The sequence below is a fragment of the Haliotis asinina genome, chromosome 6 (genome assembly GCF_037392515.1).
Source record: "Haliotis asinina isolate JCU_RB_2024 chromosome 6, JCU_Hal_asi_v2, whole genome shotgun sequence".
Taxonomy (NCBI): domain Eukaryota; kingdom Metazoa; phylum Mollusca; class Gastropoda; order Lepetellida; family Haliotidae; genus Haliotis; species Haliotis asinina.
Window position 1 is genome coordinate 50,343,224 of NC_090285.1, and position 20,392 is coordinate 50,363,615.

Below are 20,392 nucleotides of genomic sequence, written 5' to 3' on the forward strand. Positions count from 1 at the left end.
CAGTTAATCAATAAAGAACATCCAGATAGCTCGGGGATGAGTGGACCATGTTAAAGGTGATCCTCCCAAAAGATAACTGATAATATTTGGACATCTGCTGACATCTGAGACTTCCACTTCTTCTACTTATAAATGCCAGTCCTTTCTCCTTGTCTTTAACTGTAGAGCTGAGCTCAGTTCTCATGTATTCATGGCTAACATGACTGAAGCTTGATTCAGAAATGCCATATCCAGGTAGTACTTGGATGGTTGACAACCAAAGAATTACCATTTAGCACTTGAATGGTTGACCAATAAAGAACATCCAGAAAGTATTTGGATGTCTGATCACCAAACAACATCCACATAGTACTTGCATGTCTGACCACCAAATAACATCCACATAGTACTTGGATGTCTGACCACCAAATAACATCCACATAGTATTTGGATGTCTGATCAATAAAGAACATCCACATAGTACTTGGATGTCTGACCACCAAACAACATCCACATAGTACTTGGATGTCTGATCAATAAAGAACATCCACATAATACTTGGATGTCTGACCACCAAATAACATCCACATAGTACTTGGATGTCTGATCAATAAAGAACATCCACATAGTACTTGGATGTCTGACCACCAAATAACATCCACATAGTACTTGCATGTCTGACCACCAAACATCCACATAGTACTTGCATGTCTGATCAATAAAGAACATCCACATAGTACTTGGATGTCTGACCACCAAATAACATCCACATAGTACTTGGATGGTAGACCAATAAAGAATGTCCACATAGTACTTGGATGTCTGACCACCAAATAACATCCACAGAGTACTTGGATGTCTGATCAGTAAATAACATCCACATAGTACTTGGATGCCTGACCACCAAATAACATCCACACAGTACTTGGATGTCTGACCAATAAAGAACATACACATAGTACTTGGATGTCTGATCAGCAAATAACATCCACATAGTACTTGGATGTCTGACCACCAAATAACATCCACATAGTACTTGCATGTCTGACCACCAAATAACATCCACATAGTACTTGGATGGTAGACCAATAAAGAATGTCCACATAGTACTTGGATGTCTGACCACCAAATAACATCCACAGAGTACTTGGATGTCTGATCAGTAAATAACATCCACATTGTACTTGGATGGTAGACCAATAAAGAATGTCCACATAGTACTTGGATGTCTGACCACCAAATAACATCCACATAGTATTTGGATGTCTGATCAGCAAATAACATCCACATTGTACTTGGATGTCTGATCAATAAAGAACATCCACATAGTACTTGCATGTCTGACCACCAAATAACATCCACATAGTACTTGGATGGTAGACCAATAAAGAATGTCCACATAGTACTTGGATGTCTGACCACCAAATAACATCCACATAGTATTTGGATGTCTGACCAATAAAGAATATCAAGATAGTACTGGGATGACTGACGAAAAAAGAACATCCAGATAGATTCAGATAGAAGCTTGATTCAGAAATGCCACCCATCTTTAGCCATCACATGACAGCTGTAACTGCTAAAACTTTATATTGGCACCTGACAGACCATGTGCTCAGTGTCTGGAAGACAGTTTATGACGTTTGATGAAGATATCATGCATTAATAGGTCTCAGAGAAAATCTGTGGAGCAACGGTATATGTTACATGTTTAACATTTTCTGCACTTCTTAACATAAATACTCTGTATTTTTTATTCAGTTCAATTAAGTACCATCATGACCTTGGTATTGTAACACTGTTCAATACATCCTTTACAGCAAGCGATAAATTGTGTACCATTCAACTCTTTTGGAAATACGCGTTTGGAGCATGGTTAAATAATTTAAATCTTATTTCGATGTTCCCTCATATTCTTGTTGCTTCAATTCCGATCATGAAATTCAATGTTGTTTTTTGGCTTAGTTATTGAATCCTACTGTTGGCTTGGAAATCAGTTGCACAATTATTCTTTATTAAGTTGTATTACAATGAGGGTTAAAGAATTTGGAAAAGGTTAAATTGTTCTTAACAGGTTTAAATTTAATCTGAAATTTGGCTTCCAATTTTAGAATGTAACGTTATGAAATATCTAAGGTGGCCATCATGGTATTTTGAAATAGAGTACAGAGTACACAATAGCCCAGAAACTAATAAAACCTGTTTTGGGGGTTCATGTCCAAGGGAACATGGACAAATAGCTGTAGATATGCATAAAAATAATTGGATCTATCAAATAGTAGCAGTAGCTTTAATTCATTTTTAAATATATTAACTTAACCTTAAAATGATTAGTTCCATCAAGCACTGCTTTTAATTGTATGAAGACATCTCACAAAGTTTTTTTTCATGATGTTTTGTCATATGTCTTGACATATAAATTTAATTTTCATTTGAATGCCAATACACTACTGCTATATATGTGTTGATACGCCTTGGTGGGTGTTTACAGGAAGGCATTCAGGGCGTACGAGGAGAGTTGGGATCGTCGGCTACAGCTGCTGTGTTGCTGTGTGGAACGAAAGGGCAGAAACAGGGTAGGTGTCCAAGGGGGGAATAACTCTTGTGTTAAAAGGGAGATAACTTTTGTCAATTTCTGTTGGTCTAAATTTGATGTCATGATTTAGTGTCATTTGACCAAATAGTATTACGCTTCCTTTGATATGCTTGGCTCCTCATGACAAATCAATTGTTTGTTTTTAACTTTTTCGTGTATATTTAAAACTGAAGAGTCAAACAGCCTTATGTCAGATTTACGTTTGATCCTGTGCATATGTTCTTAAGGTCAGACCAGTTTTATGTTTAGTTTTATGGATTTTTGTCCTGAGAAAACCTAAAGGCAGGAGGGAAAAAACAATAAAAATAAAAATCACCAGTATTTTACCATTGGCAATTTATGACGTGTATATGGGCAAAAAAACTATCTGGAAAACATTTTGTTTTAGTTTACCAATAAACACTTTAGGATTTTTTTTTTCAGCAGCGAAATTGAATCTGTATTTTTTTTTTAAATTTTTTTTTTATAATCTTCAAAATACAACTGGCGGATGAGTAAAACAAGAAATAAAGTTGGTCTGGCCGTATCATCATATTTTATTTGTGGAAGAGTTCAGATAACTATATAGGTGACTTTATCAAGTTGTTTGCTCCAGTCCATTTTTGTGTGAAGATCAAACCTGGATAAAAGGTTTGGTTAACATAACAAGGTTATTTGAGTCATTGTCATTGTTATTTTGACATTGTGTGATAGTATCCAAAAGGTCAAGATTGAACTGTGAGTTCATCTCAGCCTCAAATTTAGAGTATTCAGCTGGGGACTTTGGGGACAAGATACGTATCATTAAGGTTAAGATTTAAAGTAATAAACTTTGAAGATCATATGTTGTGAGAGATCCATTGCATTGAGAGAATAATTCGTATAATTAAGATGAAGATATTAAGTGATAACCTTTGAAGATCACATGTTATTAGAGAAACATGGCATTGAGATTATAATTCATATCTTTAAGGTTGAGATTTAAAGTAATAAACTTTGAAGATCATGTGTTGTGAGTAAGCCATGGTATTAAGATTATGATACGTATCATTATGGTTAAGATTTACAGTGATAAACTTTGAAGATCATGTGTTATTATAGAGACATGGCATTGAGATTATGATACATATCATTAATGTTGAGATTTTAAGTGATAACCATTGAAGATCATGTGTTATTACACAGACATGGCATTGAGATTATGATACATATCATTAATGTTGAGATTTTAAGTGATAACCATTGAAGATCATGTGTTATTACACAGACATGGCATTGAGATTATGATACATATCATTAATGTTGAGATTTTAAGTGATAACCATTGAAGATCATGTGTTATTACACAGACATGGCATTGAGATTATGATACATATCATTAATGTTGAGATTTTAAGTGATAACCATTGAAGATCATGTGTTATTACACAGACATGGTATTGAGGTTATGATATGTATCTGTAAGGTGGAGATTTTAAGTGATAAACTTTGAAGATCATGTGTTATTAGAGACCCATAGCCTTGAGATCAAAGGGAGAGAGAAGACCGTTTCTGGTTCCTCATGTGATGGAAGTACCTTCTTTTGGTGTGACTAGTTAGAAGTCACAATAAGAACTTTTAGATTGATTGACATTAACATACTTTAATATTCCATCTAAATAAGATTTGGTGCTGGACTCCCTGAACAGGAAGTTTCCTTTGATCAGCACCAAGCCTTCAGGAAAAAGCAATTAAAGATTTAACAGAATCTGCCATGGCCGCATTGATTTTGTAGATATTGTCTGAAACGACTGCTCAGACTGTTAAATTAGGGAAGTCTGATTTGTACAGGACATGTGTGCCTGAATACCTATTTGGGTCTGTGAAAAGAGGCTTTTGTTGATGGCATGTTAAGGGGGCAACAATGGAATTATGTTGTTATTCACTAGTTGAAATGTAGCCCCTTCTGGTGTTTGAGATACTAGTGCTGATGGTTCCATCAGTGTGGACCAAGCTAGCCCGTGATTGAAAGCCTGTGATTGTTTCAAATAATAAAGTCAGTAACCTTTCAGCTGTATCATATTTGGTCTGAATTTTATGCAAAGGCCCATCATACCAGTGAGTGCGAATGTGTTTTTTGTTGCATTATAATCAATAAAATTCAACTTTTCATATTTGGACTGAATTTATTCAAAGTTGGATCAGGCAAACCAATGAACTTGAGCTCAGTGAATGAATGTTGTCAGTATACTGAACAGCTAAAGAAAAGAAAGTGAAATCTCATAAAAGTAAGCGTTCATGTTTATGTCTTCTATTTAAAAACTTGACCAAAGAACCCCAGCGTCGTATTTCTTTCGTTGTTCTGTACACATTCCGTAGTCCTGATGCGTCATGGCAGCCTGTAGACAGTGAGAAAACACAAGCAGTGATCAACACCATCAGTTACATTCAGCCAAATCACCATTCCTTGTGCACTGACAGTGTTTGCTTCTTACAGCAAACAGCAGATTGCGTGGGACTCTGAAACTTTCAGATATCAGGCACCTGTTTGCCATTCAGCAGTACGAGGGGAAGTCAATAAGTTCATAGAAGTGGGTGCTGATATATCCTTGGTGATGTTGTCATTGGTGTCATTATTGAGTTGATTCATCTGTGACTCTGTATACTGATACCCAACCTTCCTCGAGCATTTACTTGAGACATAGAGCCTTTAAAAGACGATTACCCTGCACAAATCATGGAAACCTCCAAAACTGAGTTTCGTGCAGTTATCAAGTTTCTCACTAAAGAAGGTGTGAATGCAACCGAAATCCACAAACGCATGATCAATGTGTATGGCGAGGAAGCCCCTCAATATTCCACTGTGGCAAAATGGTCAGCTGAGTTTAAGCGAGGTCGCAGCTCCTTGGAAGATGACCCACGGTCAGGAAGACCTTCTGAAGCCATTACAGAAGATACAATTGCCCGGATCCAACGCTTAATTATATCCGATCGGAGAATAAAGGTGGACGAGATAGCTTCAGAGTGTGGCATTTCACATGGAAGTGTTTGCACAGTGATCCATGAACACCTGCACATGTCCAAGGTATCCGCAAGATGGGTCCCTCGTAACCTAAATGCACATGATCGTCACCAGAGAGTTGAATCCAGTCGTGAGCTGTTGGACATCTACAACGCTGATCCTGATAACTTTCATGCTCGTCTGGTTACTGGGGATGAAACCTGGATTCATCACTGGGATCCCGAAACCAAACAAGAATCCATGCAGTGGAAGCACAAGCATTCTCCTGCACCCAAGAAGTTCAAAACACAACCTTCTGCTGGCAAGATCATGGCAACCGTTTTCTGGGATTCAAAGGGTGTGATTCTCATAGACTATAAACCACCTAAAACTACGATCACAGGGGCTTACTATGCTGACTTGTTGAAAAGATTGAGAGCGGCCATCAAAGAGAAGAGGCGTGGGAAGTTGACAGCTGGAGTCATGCTTCTCCACGACAATGCACCAGTCCACAAGAGCCGTGTTGCACAAGCTTCTCTTCAACAATGTGGCTTCGAACAACTAAACATTCCCCCATACAGTCCAGATCTGGCCCCCAGCGACTACTATGTGTTTCGCAATTTGAAATCTCACTTGTGTGGAACAAGATTTGCCAATGATGATGACCTCAAGGCAACAACAGAGGCGTGGCTGAGGGACCAATCTGAAGACTTCTATTTCAAGGGCATAGACAGTCTCAAAGACAAATGGGCAAAATGCATCGAGGTTCAGGGAGACTATATTGAAAAATAAATCCAATATCACAACCATTGTGTTCTGTTTTATATCGAGTTCTATGAACATATTGACTTCCCCTCGTATTTTGAGTTAGAATATTGATTGCTTATGATGAAAGTTGACTGTCCATAAGGAGGGTTAGATCCATTTTGGAGTCAGCAGATCAGGTTGAATCTCATGTTCAGTATGTTTAATGGTTTAATTAACAAGGCTCAAGTTTCATCCAAAACAGCTGTATGGTTCTAGGTTACATTGTAGGTACTTGCAGAGGTGGCCATCTCATTCCATACCTTACAGTGAGTGAGTGTGGTTTTATACAGCCTCAAGTAATATTCCAGCAATATCATGGTGCAGGACAACAGAAATGGGCTTTACGAAATGTGGAAGTTGAACCCAGATCTTATGCTTTAACCACCAGGCTTCACCAATGCACATGTTGTTGAGATCGTATTCAACTCTCATGCTCATATAGGTTTTTCAAATATGGTGGCAGAGGGAGTTGAGGATAACGGATGGTCACACTTGTCCGGTCAAGAGATTGTCTCAGACTTGCCGCCACTGTGATGGACTTTCTCCTTCTCTGATCACCAGACTTGAAAGGATCCAGAACATAGCTGGCAGTGTAATCAGTTGTATAAGGAAGCCTGGATACATCACCTCTTTGCCTCGCTGGTTACCACTGAAATACAGAATCAAGTTCAAGATTTTGACTCTTATTATTCATGGAAAAGACTAGAACCCAATTAGCCTTAAAAAGCACATTCCATCCAAGGCTTGATTCCGCTAAACAATCATAGTGCAACGACAGTCCTAATGCTATCATAAAGGAGCTACAATCACCTTTGTGCAATGATCCTTATGTGAAACCGGGCCCTGGGCCCTTTTCTACAAAACGACTGTAACCCTAAGGTGATCGTAACTCAGACTTAAGACTGTTGTAGTGCTACAATCACTTTGAGGAGAGGGGCACTGATCTCCAGTGATTAGGTCCACAAAATGTGTCTTCCATAAAAGAAATCGTGCACTGACACCTTTGAGGAATCAGCTTTAGTCAAAACTTCACCAGCACTGTGGAACAGTCTTCCAGATAATTTCTAATGTCTGCAGGAACAACTCCATTAAAGACAAACTTCTTCAGATAAGACTATGATGGAACCACATAACAGAGACCGTCTTCCCAGTGCACCTGTGAGCATGTGTTATGTTTAGACAGACGCTCTACAAATTATGCTGCTGCTGCTACTACTACTACTACTACTACTACTGCTAGGACTACTACTAAGACTACTACTACTACTAGGACTACTTCTAAGAAGAAGACGACGACGACTACTACTACTACTGCTACTACTACTACTACTAAGACTACTACTAAGACTACTACTACTACTAAGACTACTACTGCTACTAAGACTACTACTACGACTATGACTAAGACTAGGACTGCTACTACTACTACTACTACTACTAAGACTACTACTACGACTAAGACTAGGACTGCTACTACTAAGGCGACTACTACTACTACTAAGACTACTACTACTACTACTACTACTACTACGACTACTACTGCTACTAAGACTACTACTGCTATTAAGACTACTACTACGACTATGACTAAGACTAGGACTACTACTACTAAGGCGACTACTACTACTAAGACGACTACTACTACTTGGACTACTTCTAAGACTACTACTACTACTACTACTACTAAGGCGACTACTACTACTACTACTGCTACTAAGACTACTACTATGACTATGACTAAGACTAGGACTGCTACTACTAAGGCGACTACTACTACTACTACTACTACTACTACTACTACTACTAAGACTACTACTACTACTAAGACTACTACTACTACTAAGACTACTACTACTAAGACTACTACTGCTACTAAGACTACTACTAGGACTACTACTACTAAGGCGACTACTACTAAGACGACTACTACTACTTGGACTACTTCTAAGACTACTACTACTACTACTACTACTACTAAATCAGATTTTTTGCAGTGGACAAACAAATCAGATTTTTTGCAGTGGACAAACAAGTAAAATCAATGTCATATTTTAAAGCTTTTCCCAGAACTAGGATATGATTATGAAAATGCATAGCAAATGGCCCTTGTACCTTTAAGGCTGGGTGTTTTTGTTCCTTTGAGGTGGTCATCCTCTGAAAAGGAAACGCTTTGATCATGGAATTGTCTACTGTCCTGGTTGTGTGATTGCCTGGTGAGCAAACCTGATTGTGATGGTCATTGTAAAGGCCTGTGGGGGCCGTGCTGAACATTTCTGTCGTGGTGGTTGTGTAGGTGGTGGCAGTAGTAGTAGTACATGACTTTAATTTTATGCCACACTCAACAGTATTTCGGCGAAATGTACGATCTGTAAATAATAAAGTCTGCACTAGACAATCCAGTGATCATCAGCATAAGTATTGATGTATGAGTATCAATATATGCAATTGATATATGAACCTGATCCTGTTAGTCACCGCTTATGAAAACATGAGTGAGTGAGTGAGTTTAGTTTTACGCCGCACTCAGCAATATTACAGCTACATGGCAGCGGTCTGTAAATAATCGAGTCTGGACCAGACAATCCAGTGATCAACAACATGAGCATCGATCTGCGCAATTGGGAACCGATGACATGCGTCAACCAAGTCAGCCAGTCTGACCACCCGATCCCGTTAGTCGCCTCTTATGACAAGCTGAGTCGCCTTTTATGGCAAGCATGGGTTGCTGAAGGCCTATTCTACCCCGGGACCTTCACGGGTCTATGAAAACATGAGTTAGTAGTAGTGGTGGTGATGGTGGTAGTGGTTGAGTAGTAGTAGTTGTAGTATTCGTAGTAGTAGCAGCAGCCCTGTATCATCACAAACATGTCCATATTTCCTTATTATGTTTGTGTCTGTATTGATCATCAACTTCTTGTGCATTTTTGAAAAAATACAAATTTTGGCATTAAGCTATATTATGCCTGTTATATGACCATTTTATTCAAACTGAATCCAGATAAGACAGCTCATTTATGCAGTTCACTTTTTGTGAACTAACAGGGAACTGTTGTCCATTTTAGAAAAGAATCAAGATTTTTTAAAGGCTGTATTTCTTCAGTGATGTCATATTTTGTTGGACTGTCACAATTCTATATGTTGTTTAACACGTCACTCAAAATTTTCCAGCTATGTAATGGGGATATGTTAATTGATTACTCGCCCATTGAAGATACTGCCGTGTAATATTTTTACAACAATATTACACAAGTGTAATACCACTTAACATATGACGTCAAAATGGTTCAAAGTTGTGACGTCACAATGCTAATGTCACTGTCTCAATTTTACTAGACCATGCTTGACTCACCGAAAGGTGAGATTCCTCACACTATAGGCAAATTCGCTGCAGTTTCTGTCAAGGTCTCCCTTCCTTGAGTAGCTACACAACTTGATGAACTTCTCTTCTGATTTACTCACCACTTGTGAGACACTAAAAAGCCTCCAATTCTCGATAAAACACAGACCCACAGTTTCAAAATACTCTCTAATATTTCTTTAACGGAGATCAATAATACTGTGCGTTTGCTTAATAGGCAAGACTTATCAGTGACTGAATTGTAGTTCTTCATTCAGTGGTTATTGAGGTCTTGTGCATGATCACTTCAGCCATGGAAGCTTAATCAGTAACTAAGTCCTGCCATGCAGAGAAGCCAAAAGGCAAGGAGATCATTCATTTTTTCAAATGAGAATGTTCACGTTTTGGAAGCAAATATTTGATTAAACTTTAAATTTGGAATGACGGCTTTGGATTTTTAAAGTGGTAAATCAAAAGGCAGAATTATTTTGTCCTTTCAATACTTTGCAGAGTAATTGTTCTCACAGAATCCAATTAGAGAACCATTGATATGAGGGAAATGTCCATCTTCTTCACTGAATCAGAGGATATTTAAAATTTGTTCATCTTGTTTAATGAGTCAGTGAACATATCTATGTTGTTTACTGAATCAATGGACATGTCCATCTTGTTTACTGAATCAATGGACATGTCCGTCTTGTTTACTGAATCAATGGACATCTTCATCTTGTTTACTGAATCAATGAACATGTCCATCTTGTTTACTGAATATGTTCATCTTGTTTACTGAATCAATGGACATGTTCAACTTGTTTACTGAATCAATGAACATGTCCATCTTGTTTACTGAATCAATGGACATGTTCATCTTGTTTACTGAATCAATGGACATGTCCATCTTGTTTACTGAATCATTGGACATGTCCATCTTGTTTACTGAATCAATGGACATGTCCATCTTGTTTACTATATCAATGGACATGTCCATCTTGTTCACTGAATCAGTGGACATGTTCATCTTGTTTACTGAATCAATGGACATGTTCATCTTGTTTACTGAATCAATGGACATGTCCATCTTGTTTACTGAATCAATGGACATGTCCATCTTGCTTACTGAATCAATGGACATGTTCATCTTGTTTACTGAATCAATGAACATGTCCATCTTGTTTACTGAATCAATGGACATGTCCATCATGTTTACTGAATCAATGGACATGTCCATCTTGCTTACTGAATCAATGGACAAGTTCATCTTGTTTACTGAATCAATGGACATGTCCATCTTGTTTACTGAATCAATGGACATGTCCATCTTGCTTACTGAATCAAGATGGACTTGAATCTAATTGGCTCAGACTTGTGTTTCACAAGACTGAGCTGATTAAAAATTTGTACCCACATTCCATGCCAACGGCACTTGGTTTAGAATCCTGGATAAGTCTCCAAATCTGTATAACCATGAAATACTTTGTCTCATGTTTCATGCAACATGTATCGACTTAAGACCTTCCCATCCACAATGCATGTTAGGAATCTAGAATTTGTACTATTTTGCCAAGAATTCTAACAAGACTGTTATCGTTTGAGACAGTGTACCTTGTAGCAGCAACATGTCGATGCCACTGCGTCCTCCAGCATCAACGTCATTTTGTTCCCCTGCAGCATTTCACAGCATACACATGCAATAAAATTCAGGTGCATTTTCTTCATACTATTTTGATTTCCCTTGAGAGACTTCACACAGTTCATGCAAATTAAAATGGAGGACACTTTTCACTAGAAATGTTAGCAGCAGAAAAATGGCAACACTCTGTAATGACTTAGTGAATTTTTGTAACATAAGTTTTGGATGCTGTAAGTGAAATGACAATACTGTGATAGTTGTCGTGGACTTGCGTCAGCATGTGGCATCTCTTCGTCTAATGTCTACATTCAAACCAGGTTGTACAGTGCAGTAGAGGTTAATGGCGCCAACTCAATATAACATCAAATCATATGATTACTACTGTAACAGTTAAAATGTCCTCAAGTATAAGGGCAAGTAGGTACTTCGGCACCCATGATGCACATCAGTGCTTACTTGTAGGTTTGAGGCTGGTCAAAATTACCTCAGTCTGTTAAAATTATAATTCTGCCAGCCAAATGACTGGAATGTTTTTGACTCAAGCTGTAAATTCTTTATTGTACACAATCTTATTTCACTTGACTTTTGATTCATTTTCCTGACTCTTTCTGATTATGAATTATTGTAAATATATATACAAGGCTTGCATTTGAATAATTAGCATTTCTGAGTTTACATCATCTTTAAAGACAAGTAATGAGTGAGTGATTAAGTTTAGTGATATACCACTTTTAGCTAAGCAATATTCAAGCAGTATCAGGGCTGGAGACGCCATACATGGGCTTCACACATTTTACCCATGTGGGGAATCGAACACGGGTCTTCAGTGTGACATGCGAATGCTTTAACTACTAGGCTACCCCACCGTCCCTTAGGATAAGTACACCTACTTGTAGCAAAAACTGACTCTTTTAGCAGGTTTGGTAAGTTTATAGGTTGATATCCATCTCTGTCAGCAAGCATCCATGAATACAGTGTTTTTGAGTCCTTAGATGTTCCACATGAATGACCCACAAACACAGGTATGCCAAAATTGTCTGTAGGGATTTTGTCACATAGAAGTAGATACCACAAGCCCCTGGAGCAGTATAACCTGAGAACCAAATATGAGAATCTGTTTAGAAAGCTGTTTCAGACCTGTACTAGTTTTCTAAGCAGCCCATACCATAGAGGTATAGCCATAGAGTCCATTTCAGCTTATTACATGTTTGATGTTTATAGGAGAAGGGAGATATTCCACCTATCTGTTTTATGTGAGCTGGGATAGTCTGACATCTGAGGTTCCTGTGTGTGACAAATGCTGACGTCAGATATTGTGGACGATAGTCTGACACATTCAATTGACGGAAATGAAAGTGGACACCTGTTTTCTCCACACTTGCCACCATGCTGTTTTGCAGCTTATTTCTTCAGTGTCTATGCTGAGTGAGGCGTAGTGGGGTAGACTGATGGTTAAAGCATCTAGTCATCATGCTGAATACCGGGGTTGATATGAGGTTGTCCCCACTATGATATTGCTGGAATATTGTTGAAAGCTGTGTGAAACTTTGAGCGGGTGAATAATGTTGTCCTTCATTGTTAGCAATATTCCAGCAATTTTTAGTGAGTGAGTTTAGTTTTACACCACACTCAGCAATATTCCAGCTATACGCCGGTGGTCTGTAAATAATAGAGTCTGGACCAGACAATCCAGTGATCAGCAACATGAGCATCGATCTGCACAATTGGGAACCAATGACATGTGGTCAACCAACTCAGCAAGCCTGACCACCAAATCCCGTTAGTCACCCCTTACGACAAGCATAGTCGCTTTTTATGGCAAGCATTGGTTGCAGAAGGCCCCTCCTACCCCGGGACATTCACAGGTCATGAAAAGTGTGAAAGCTTTAACCATTGTGCTACCTAATCATAAACACCGCATACCTTCCTGAAAATTATGAGATAAATGTATGATTGATATTGTACATCAATGTCTGCTGTATGTTTAATAAACTGTGAGAGGTGGGGTAGCCAAATGGGCACAGCAGTCTCGTGTCAAGCCAAACACCCAAGATGGCACACTGTGTGGAACCCTTTTCTGATGTCCGGCCCTGATAATGCTGGAGTATTACTAAAGGTGGCATCAAACCATTGTCATTCACTCACAATTTAACAGACTCGTGAAGGCCCGGGGTAGAATAGGCCTTCAGCAACCCATGCTTGCCTATGCTTGTTATAAGAGGCAACTAACGGGATCGGGTAGACAGGGTCACTGACTTGGTTGACCACATTTCATCGGTTCCCAATTGTGCAGATCGATGCTCATGTTGTTGATCACTGGATTGTCTGGTCCAGACTCTATTATTTACAGACCGCCGCAATATAGCTAGAACATTGTTGAGTGTAGTGTAAAACTAAACTCAGTCACTATTTAACAAGCTCTGCTTTAAGGTTTGGTTCCCCACTTCAGTGTGAAGAACTTTTCTGGTGTACCCAGTCACAGTGCGGCTTGAATCTCGCTAAAAGCGGCTGAAGACCGTACTCACTTTCCTTCAATACAGATATTACGACCCGTGAGGGGTATGGGCTTCAGCCCATAGGGACTTGTGCAGCAATATCCTTATGTTAATATCCAGTACCCATCTGTGGTAGTATCATCACAAATATACTAAGGGAAAAAATTAAAGGATCATAAGAAAGTACAAGAGTTCCTTTATTATTTTACTGGGTGTCTTCACAAGTGTATGTGGCACAACTTGTAAAGAATCCTGTAAACAACATAGGAACACCTGTTCTTTCATGTGATCCCTTATACTTTTTCCTCAGCATATGTCAGAGTTTACCTGGGAGTGGTTAAAGCGTTGGCCTGTCACACCAAAGACCCAGGGTTGATTCAATACAAGTACATGTTTGAATCCCATTGCTGCTGTCCCCCACTGAGACATTGCTGGAATATTGCTATAAGCAGCATCAACCCAAAGTCACACACTCACATCCAATACTCAACACACCACAACAGCAGTGTGGCTCATGTTTCTGGGTCAGTCTGAAAGCAATGCAATCAGATCATGTTTTCACCAGTCTTCTCATCCACAGGATGGATGACATTTAACACATCCTTGTACCTTCACTTCATTTATTTGAAAGCAATAACCCTAAAAAATGCTTTCAGACAACTTTAATCAACAGCAAGATAATTACATACTCATTATATATCTTTCAGAACTCCATTGCCGAGATTGCTCAGCTCTTTACAGAATTCTTCCGGGATTTAGATGTGGTACCATCAGATGTGATCGCAGGCCTGGTTCTACTTCGGCAGTTTCAGAAACAGCGCATGGCTAATATCGTCTGGCAGGTACTCACGTCACCCTATCCACTTCCGATTAAAACCGCGTTCATGTTATTTATTTATATACATTGTCCTTGTGCATTTACATCCTTTTGATGCTACTGACTTACTTGTTTTCCTAAATGTGCCTTTAAAGTTATTTGTTCTAGAAATGTCATCACATTACTTTGTCTCATGTTGTTTCCAAATGACCCTTTCAAGTTTGTTTTTTTTTGTTTAATAATGTCAATACTTGGGTTTCGTCTCATGTTTCTTAGTTTGTTTTGTTTCTCGTGTCTGCTTTCTAGATTGTATTTAAATTGCAGAAATGTTGTCCCACTGTTTGTGTCAGATTCACTTATGAAGGCTGAGGCAGATTGTTGTGACAAATGAGTGAGGATGGTTTTATACCACATTTAGTAATATTCCAGCAATATGACAGGGTCGCCAGAATGGGCTTCACTCATTGTGCCCATGTGGGGAATTGAAACCTGGTCCTCAGCCTGAAGCGTGGACACTTTAATTACTGAGCTACCATATCTGCCCCTTAACATACGATATATCAAGTAGTTATCAGCATCACTGATAGCAACAACCTTTGAAATGCTTTCTAATTTATTTTTCTTTCTCACAGTTTTGTAAATATTTTTGTCAATGTCCTGTTGGTGTCATGTCTTCAGATCACCTCATGTTTGTTTTCTATACATCTATTGTTACTCAGGTATTCTGTATCAACGTTGTGTTGATCGCACTTGACGCCTCTGTGCATTGTGTAACAGATTGTACCAACACAATATGTGGTGCAGGAAATGATGTTTTGGTGACATGTTTGAGTGAATCTGTTGCTAGCTTACCTGGTCATTTGCACCTGTATGAGACAGTCTAGTGTATCTACCTGTGAATTTGAAGCATTTCAGTGGAATATGTTTTTACTCCCTAAAGTCTGCTTAACACTCACTCACTCACTCACTCACTCACTCACTCACTCACTCATAATAGGTGATGAAAGTTTTCTCCATAACTCTGAACTGCTGCACCTACACTTATGTCTTTCTCTGTCCCCAGGATAACAATGATGTCAACCAGTATCTATCCGGGGTACCCATCACCCCCTACCCCCTGAACTGCCCTACCCACACTTATGTCTCTCTCTGTCCCCAAGGTAACAGTCACATCTACCAGTACCTGTCAGTGGTACCCATAACCCCCCACCCCATCAACTGCCCCACCCACACTCATGTCACTCTCTCTCTCCCAGGGTAACAATGATGTCTACCAGTACCTGTCAGGGGTACCCATCACCCCCTGCCCCCTAAACTGCCCCACCCACTCTCATGTCTCTCTCTGTCCCCAAGGTAACGGTCACATCTACCAGTACCTGACAGGGGTGCCCATTGCCCCTTCTTCTCCCCCTTCCTACCCTACTACCCCCACCCCACCCTACCCTCTAAACTGCTCCACCCACATTCATGTTTCTCTCTCTTGGTCCCCAGGGTAACAATGATGTCTACCAGTACCTCTCAGGGGTGCCCATCACCCCACACACCCAGTTTCTCCAACTAAGTGTACCGTCTGTGATGGAGGACTATCGTCGGGTCATCCACTACATGAGACACGCCCTGGCAGCATACGGCTGGCCTGCCACAATGATGATAAACCCAGGGACATGGCTGTGCCGACTCATGCCCTTTCTCAGGTAAGCGGAATTGTCAGAATCATTACACTGTAACCATTACTTTGACTAGATGGTCATAGTGTCTTACGAGGGCGAACATATTGGGGTCCATATTTTTCATATGATGCCCTCAGGCAAAATATCACTTTGTCATGGTGACTTGATGTCATGAACAATGCTATGACATCACGTTTCTTCTTTGATTTTGAGTTGTACATGCGGCGATGGTATGTTGCCAGACTGTTTGAAAGAAGTTTGGGATTCATTTTCCTCAATTTGACGACCTTGGTAGTAAACAGAATATCATATTTGTGCCCATATCATACCATGTTTACAACACCTGAGCCTAAATATTGGCATATCTGTTATTCTCGCTTGGGAAATACCAACATTTAGGCACTCGTATCATAAACACTGTATGACATGGGCACTCATACAATATCCTCTATTTGCAACACATGATTTAAGATGCTTAGTGAGGGAGTATGGTTTTACACTACTTTTAGCTCTTACTGGAACTAGGGCTGTCAGCATTTTCCTTGTGCTGGCCCACTGAGATACCCCTTTAAAATGGATATTGTACTCTCACATAATATACCGGCACCAAGGTTAACATTGACACGCCATTCAAAAATAATATGGCTCAGAGCCTAGAAGTGTTCCAGTTAATTGAAATAATCTACGTTTGGTCTCAGTGACCAAACGACCAAGGAGTAGATCACATTTTCTCATAATCAAACACAAACGATTTGGAACAGATGTTATAGTCTTTGAAACACTGGACGATAGAACATACCTTCAAAATTGTCAGGGCCTGAAAACTCATTAAATTCTCAGAGAACTCACTTCACTTACTGAAAAGTCATGTCTTAACATTATCCATTTCCTGGTGTTGAACATCCAAAATGTCTTTAGTATTGACGTAATTTGATGTGTCCTGAAAAATGTGTAGCGTATAATTGTATGTCTTTTGTCAGCTGTTGCTGCTGCAACAAACAACGAAATGCCATCGTGATTGACGACAACTGCTGCCTGTGCAACTTCTCTGCTTTGCGTCGTATCAGTGGTCTCCAAGAGGTGGATGTAGTTTATGCAACTTACCACGTTGATGTGAGTTACCATTATGCATGTGATGACTCCGTATCCCACGGGAAGAATACGTCTGCAGCAACCATGTCTAGTCATAAGAAGTGATTCAAACACTTTTGAAACTCATTTTGGATTCTTTCGTAACACTTGCCAAAATGGCCACTGAAGCAGATTGAGCTGCATTGAAATAAACACAGTGATTCAGTAAATACTTTGAAAAATTGTGTATTTGGGGAACTTGTGGAAATGCATATCTTGTGTTCTTGAGGAAAGTGTATATGAATACATATAATTTCAGCTTTTGAAGTATATGAAATAGTCCTCTTGCATGTTACCCTTGTGACCACCTCTTGTCATTCAAAAATTTGCTTTTAAACTTTGGTCATAGAGTTCTGGTTGGAATTCAGAAACTAATAGTAATGCTTGTTATTTTTCCCTCCAGATCGGTGAGACTCCATTCTATGTGGCGCTCGATCATGCTGAGAACACCGTTGTTGTCTGTGTGAGGGGAACATTGTCATTACAGGTAGGATGCCACTTGTTTGAAGGGTACAGTCTCATTACAGGTAGGATGTCATTTGTTTGAGGGGTTACATGTCATTAGGCAGGATGTTGTTTGTTTGAAGGGCACAATGTCATTACTAGCATGATGTCATTTGGTTGAGGGGCACAATACTCATTACAGGTAGGATGTGATTTGTTTGAGGTGCACGTCATTACAGGTATTATGTCATTTCTCCGTGGGGCACAGTGTCATTACAAGTAGGATGTTATTTGAGGGTTTCATGTCTTTACAGGCCTTTGGTGGCCGGTGTCATTATGGGTATGGTGAGGGAACATCCTGTTGAGGTTGTCTCTGTGAACAGCTTAATGCCACTAGAACTTGGTAATGGTTTGTGACGGAGAGGCACATAGCAATGATAAGGCAGTGTTTATTTAGCAGCTTGCATGTTGCAGGACGTGCTGACAGATCTGAAGGCAGAGGCGGAGACTCTCCCCCTGACCCCACCCAGGGAGGACTGGCAAGGTCACAAGGGGATGGTGCAGGCCGCTGTCTACATCAAAAAGAGGCTGGACGAAGAGGGCATCATAATTAAGGCCATGAATCTTGCTGAGGTGAGTGTCAGGCCTCTTCCATTGTTACACCCACACTTGAATCATTAGGGATGGTGGGGTAGCCTAGTGGGTGCAGCGTTTGCTTACCATGCCAAAGACCTGGGTTCTATTCCCCAAGCGGGTACAGTGTGTGAAGCCTGTTTCTGGTGTTCCCCCGTCATGGTATTGATGGAACATTGCTAAAATAAATCAATCAATCAATCAGTCAATCAATCAACCAGTCAATCACTTGAATCATTAATCAATAAATATGTTTTTCATTAACCCAGGTATGCAGCAGGTCCTTGCTGTTTCATTCAGAGTCATATTCGTATGTTTTGTGTTTCCAGGAGTTAAGTTCTAAGAAGTATGACCTGACCCTGGTAGGTCACTCTCTGGGTGCAGGCACAGCCGCCATCTTGGCCATTCTTCTACAACCAGAGTTCCCCACCCTGCACTGCTATGCCTTCTCTCCCCCAGGGGGACTCATCAGGTGGGTCAACATGCATCACCCTATCACATGCACACGCACACGCACACGCACACGCACATGCACACGCACACACGCCCCCTGCAGTGCCAGGAACTGCAGTCAAGTTTACTAGATTCCTTGTTCCCCTGCCAGTTATGTTGCCAGACTGGAGTATATTTGTGCATTTTTATTTTTCTGCATGGAATATTTCCTTGCACAACCACCTGAACCATAATCATACCATGATACTAGGTTCAAATCCAACATTCACCTTGATTATTATCCTTTGTCATCAGCTCAGTGCCAAGCTCTGATAGAGTTTTGCCTCAAATCTGAACTTGCCATGACGATGATGCTAAAATTGCTTTCCCATTCTGTATTTCTATAAACCAGCACAGTTGACAAGCGCCCATACCATCAGTTTGGCTGACTACAGCCTCAAAGATATCAGGCTGGGAGCCACAGCAAAATCAGGTTGCAGCTACAGCCACAGCAACATCAAGTTGGCAGCCACAGCAATATCAGGATGGCAACCACAGTAATATCAGGCGGGCTACCACAGCCACAGTAATATTAGAGTGGCTACCATAACCACTGCAGTATCAGGGTGGCAACCACATCAATATCATGTTGGCAACCACAGTCACAGCAATATCACGTTGGCAACCACAGTCGCTGCAATATCAGGGTGGCAACCACAGCTATATCATGTTGGCAACCACAGTCACAGCTATATCATGTTGGCAACCACAGTCACAGCTATATCTTGTTGGTAACCACAGTCACAGCTATATCAGGGTGGCAACCACAGTCACAGCTATATCAGGGTGGCAACCACAGTCACAGCTATATCAGGGTGGCAACCACAGTCACAGCTATATCAGAGTCGTAACCACAGTCACAGCTATATCAGGGTGGCAACCAGAGCAATATCAGGGTGGCAACCACAGTCACCGCTATATCAGGATGGCGACCACAGTCACAGCAATATCAGGGTGGCAGCCACAGTCACAGCAATATCAGGGTGGTAACCACAGTCACAGCTATATCAGGGTGGCAACCACAGTCACAGCTATATCAGGGTGGTAACCACAGTCACAGCTATATCAGGGTGGAAACCACAGTCACAGCAATATCAGGGTGGCAACCACAGTCACAGCTATATCAGGGTGGCAGCCACAGTCACAGCTATATCATGTTGGTAACCACAGTCACAGCTATATCAAGGTGGTAACCACAGTCACAGCTATATCAGGATGGTAACCACAGTCACAGCTATATCATGTTGGTAACCACAGTCACAGCTATATCAGGATGGTAACCACAGTCACAGCTATATCATGTTGGTAACCACAGTCACAGCTATATCAGGGTGGTAACCACAGTCACAGCTATATCAAGGTGGCAACCAAATTCACTGCCCCAGCAGTATTTGTTTGGTTT

General features: G+C 40.3%; 1 protein-coding gene across 3 annotated transcripts in view; it reads left to right on the forward strand.

The window, feature by feature from the left end:
* LOC137288088 (diacylglycerol lipase-alpha-like) overlaps positions 1–20,392 on the forward strand; it is a 145,668-nt gene that overhangs the window by 105,832 nt on the left and 19,444 nt on the right. For all 3 annotated transcript variants that reach the window (XM_067820464.1, XM_067820465.1, XM_067820466.1), the window contains 7 exons: positions 2,471–2,555; positions 14,511–14,645; positions 16,112–16,314; positions 17,271–17,403; positions 17,825–17,908; positions 18,340–18,498; positions 18,828–18,970. In XM_067820464.1, the coding sequence (XP_067676565.1) occupies positions 2,471–2,555; positions 14,511–14,645; positions 16,112–16,314; positions 17,271–17,403; positions 17,825–17,908; positions 18,340–18,498; positions 18,828–18,970 (942 nt within the window). The remainder of the gene's footprint in view (positions 1–2,470; positions 2,556–14,510; positions 14,646–16,111; positions 16,315–17,270; positions 17,404–17,824; positions 17,909–18,339; positions 18,499–18,827; positions 18,971–20,392) is intronic.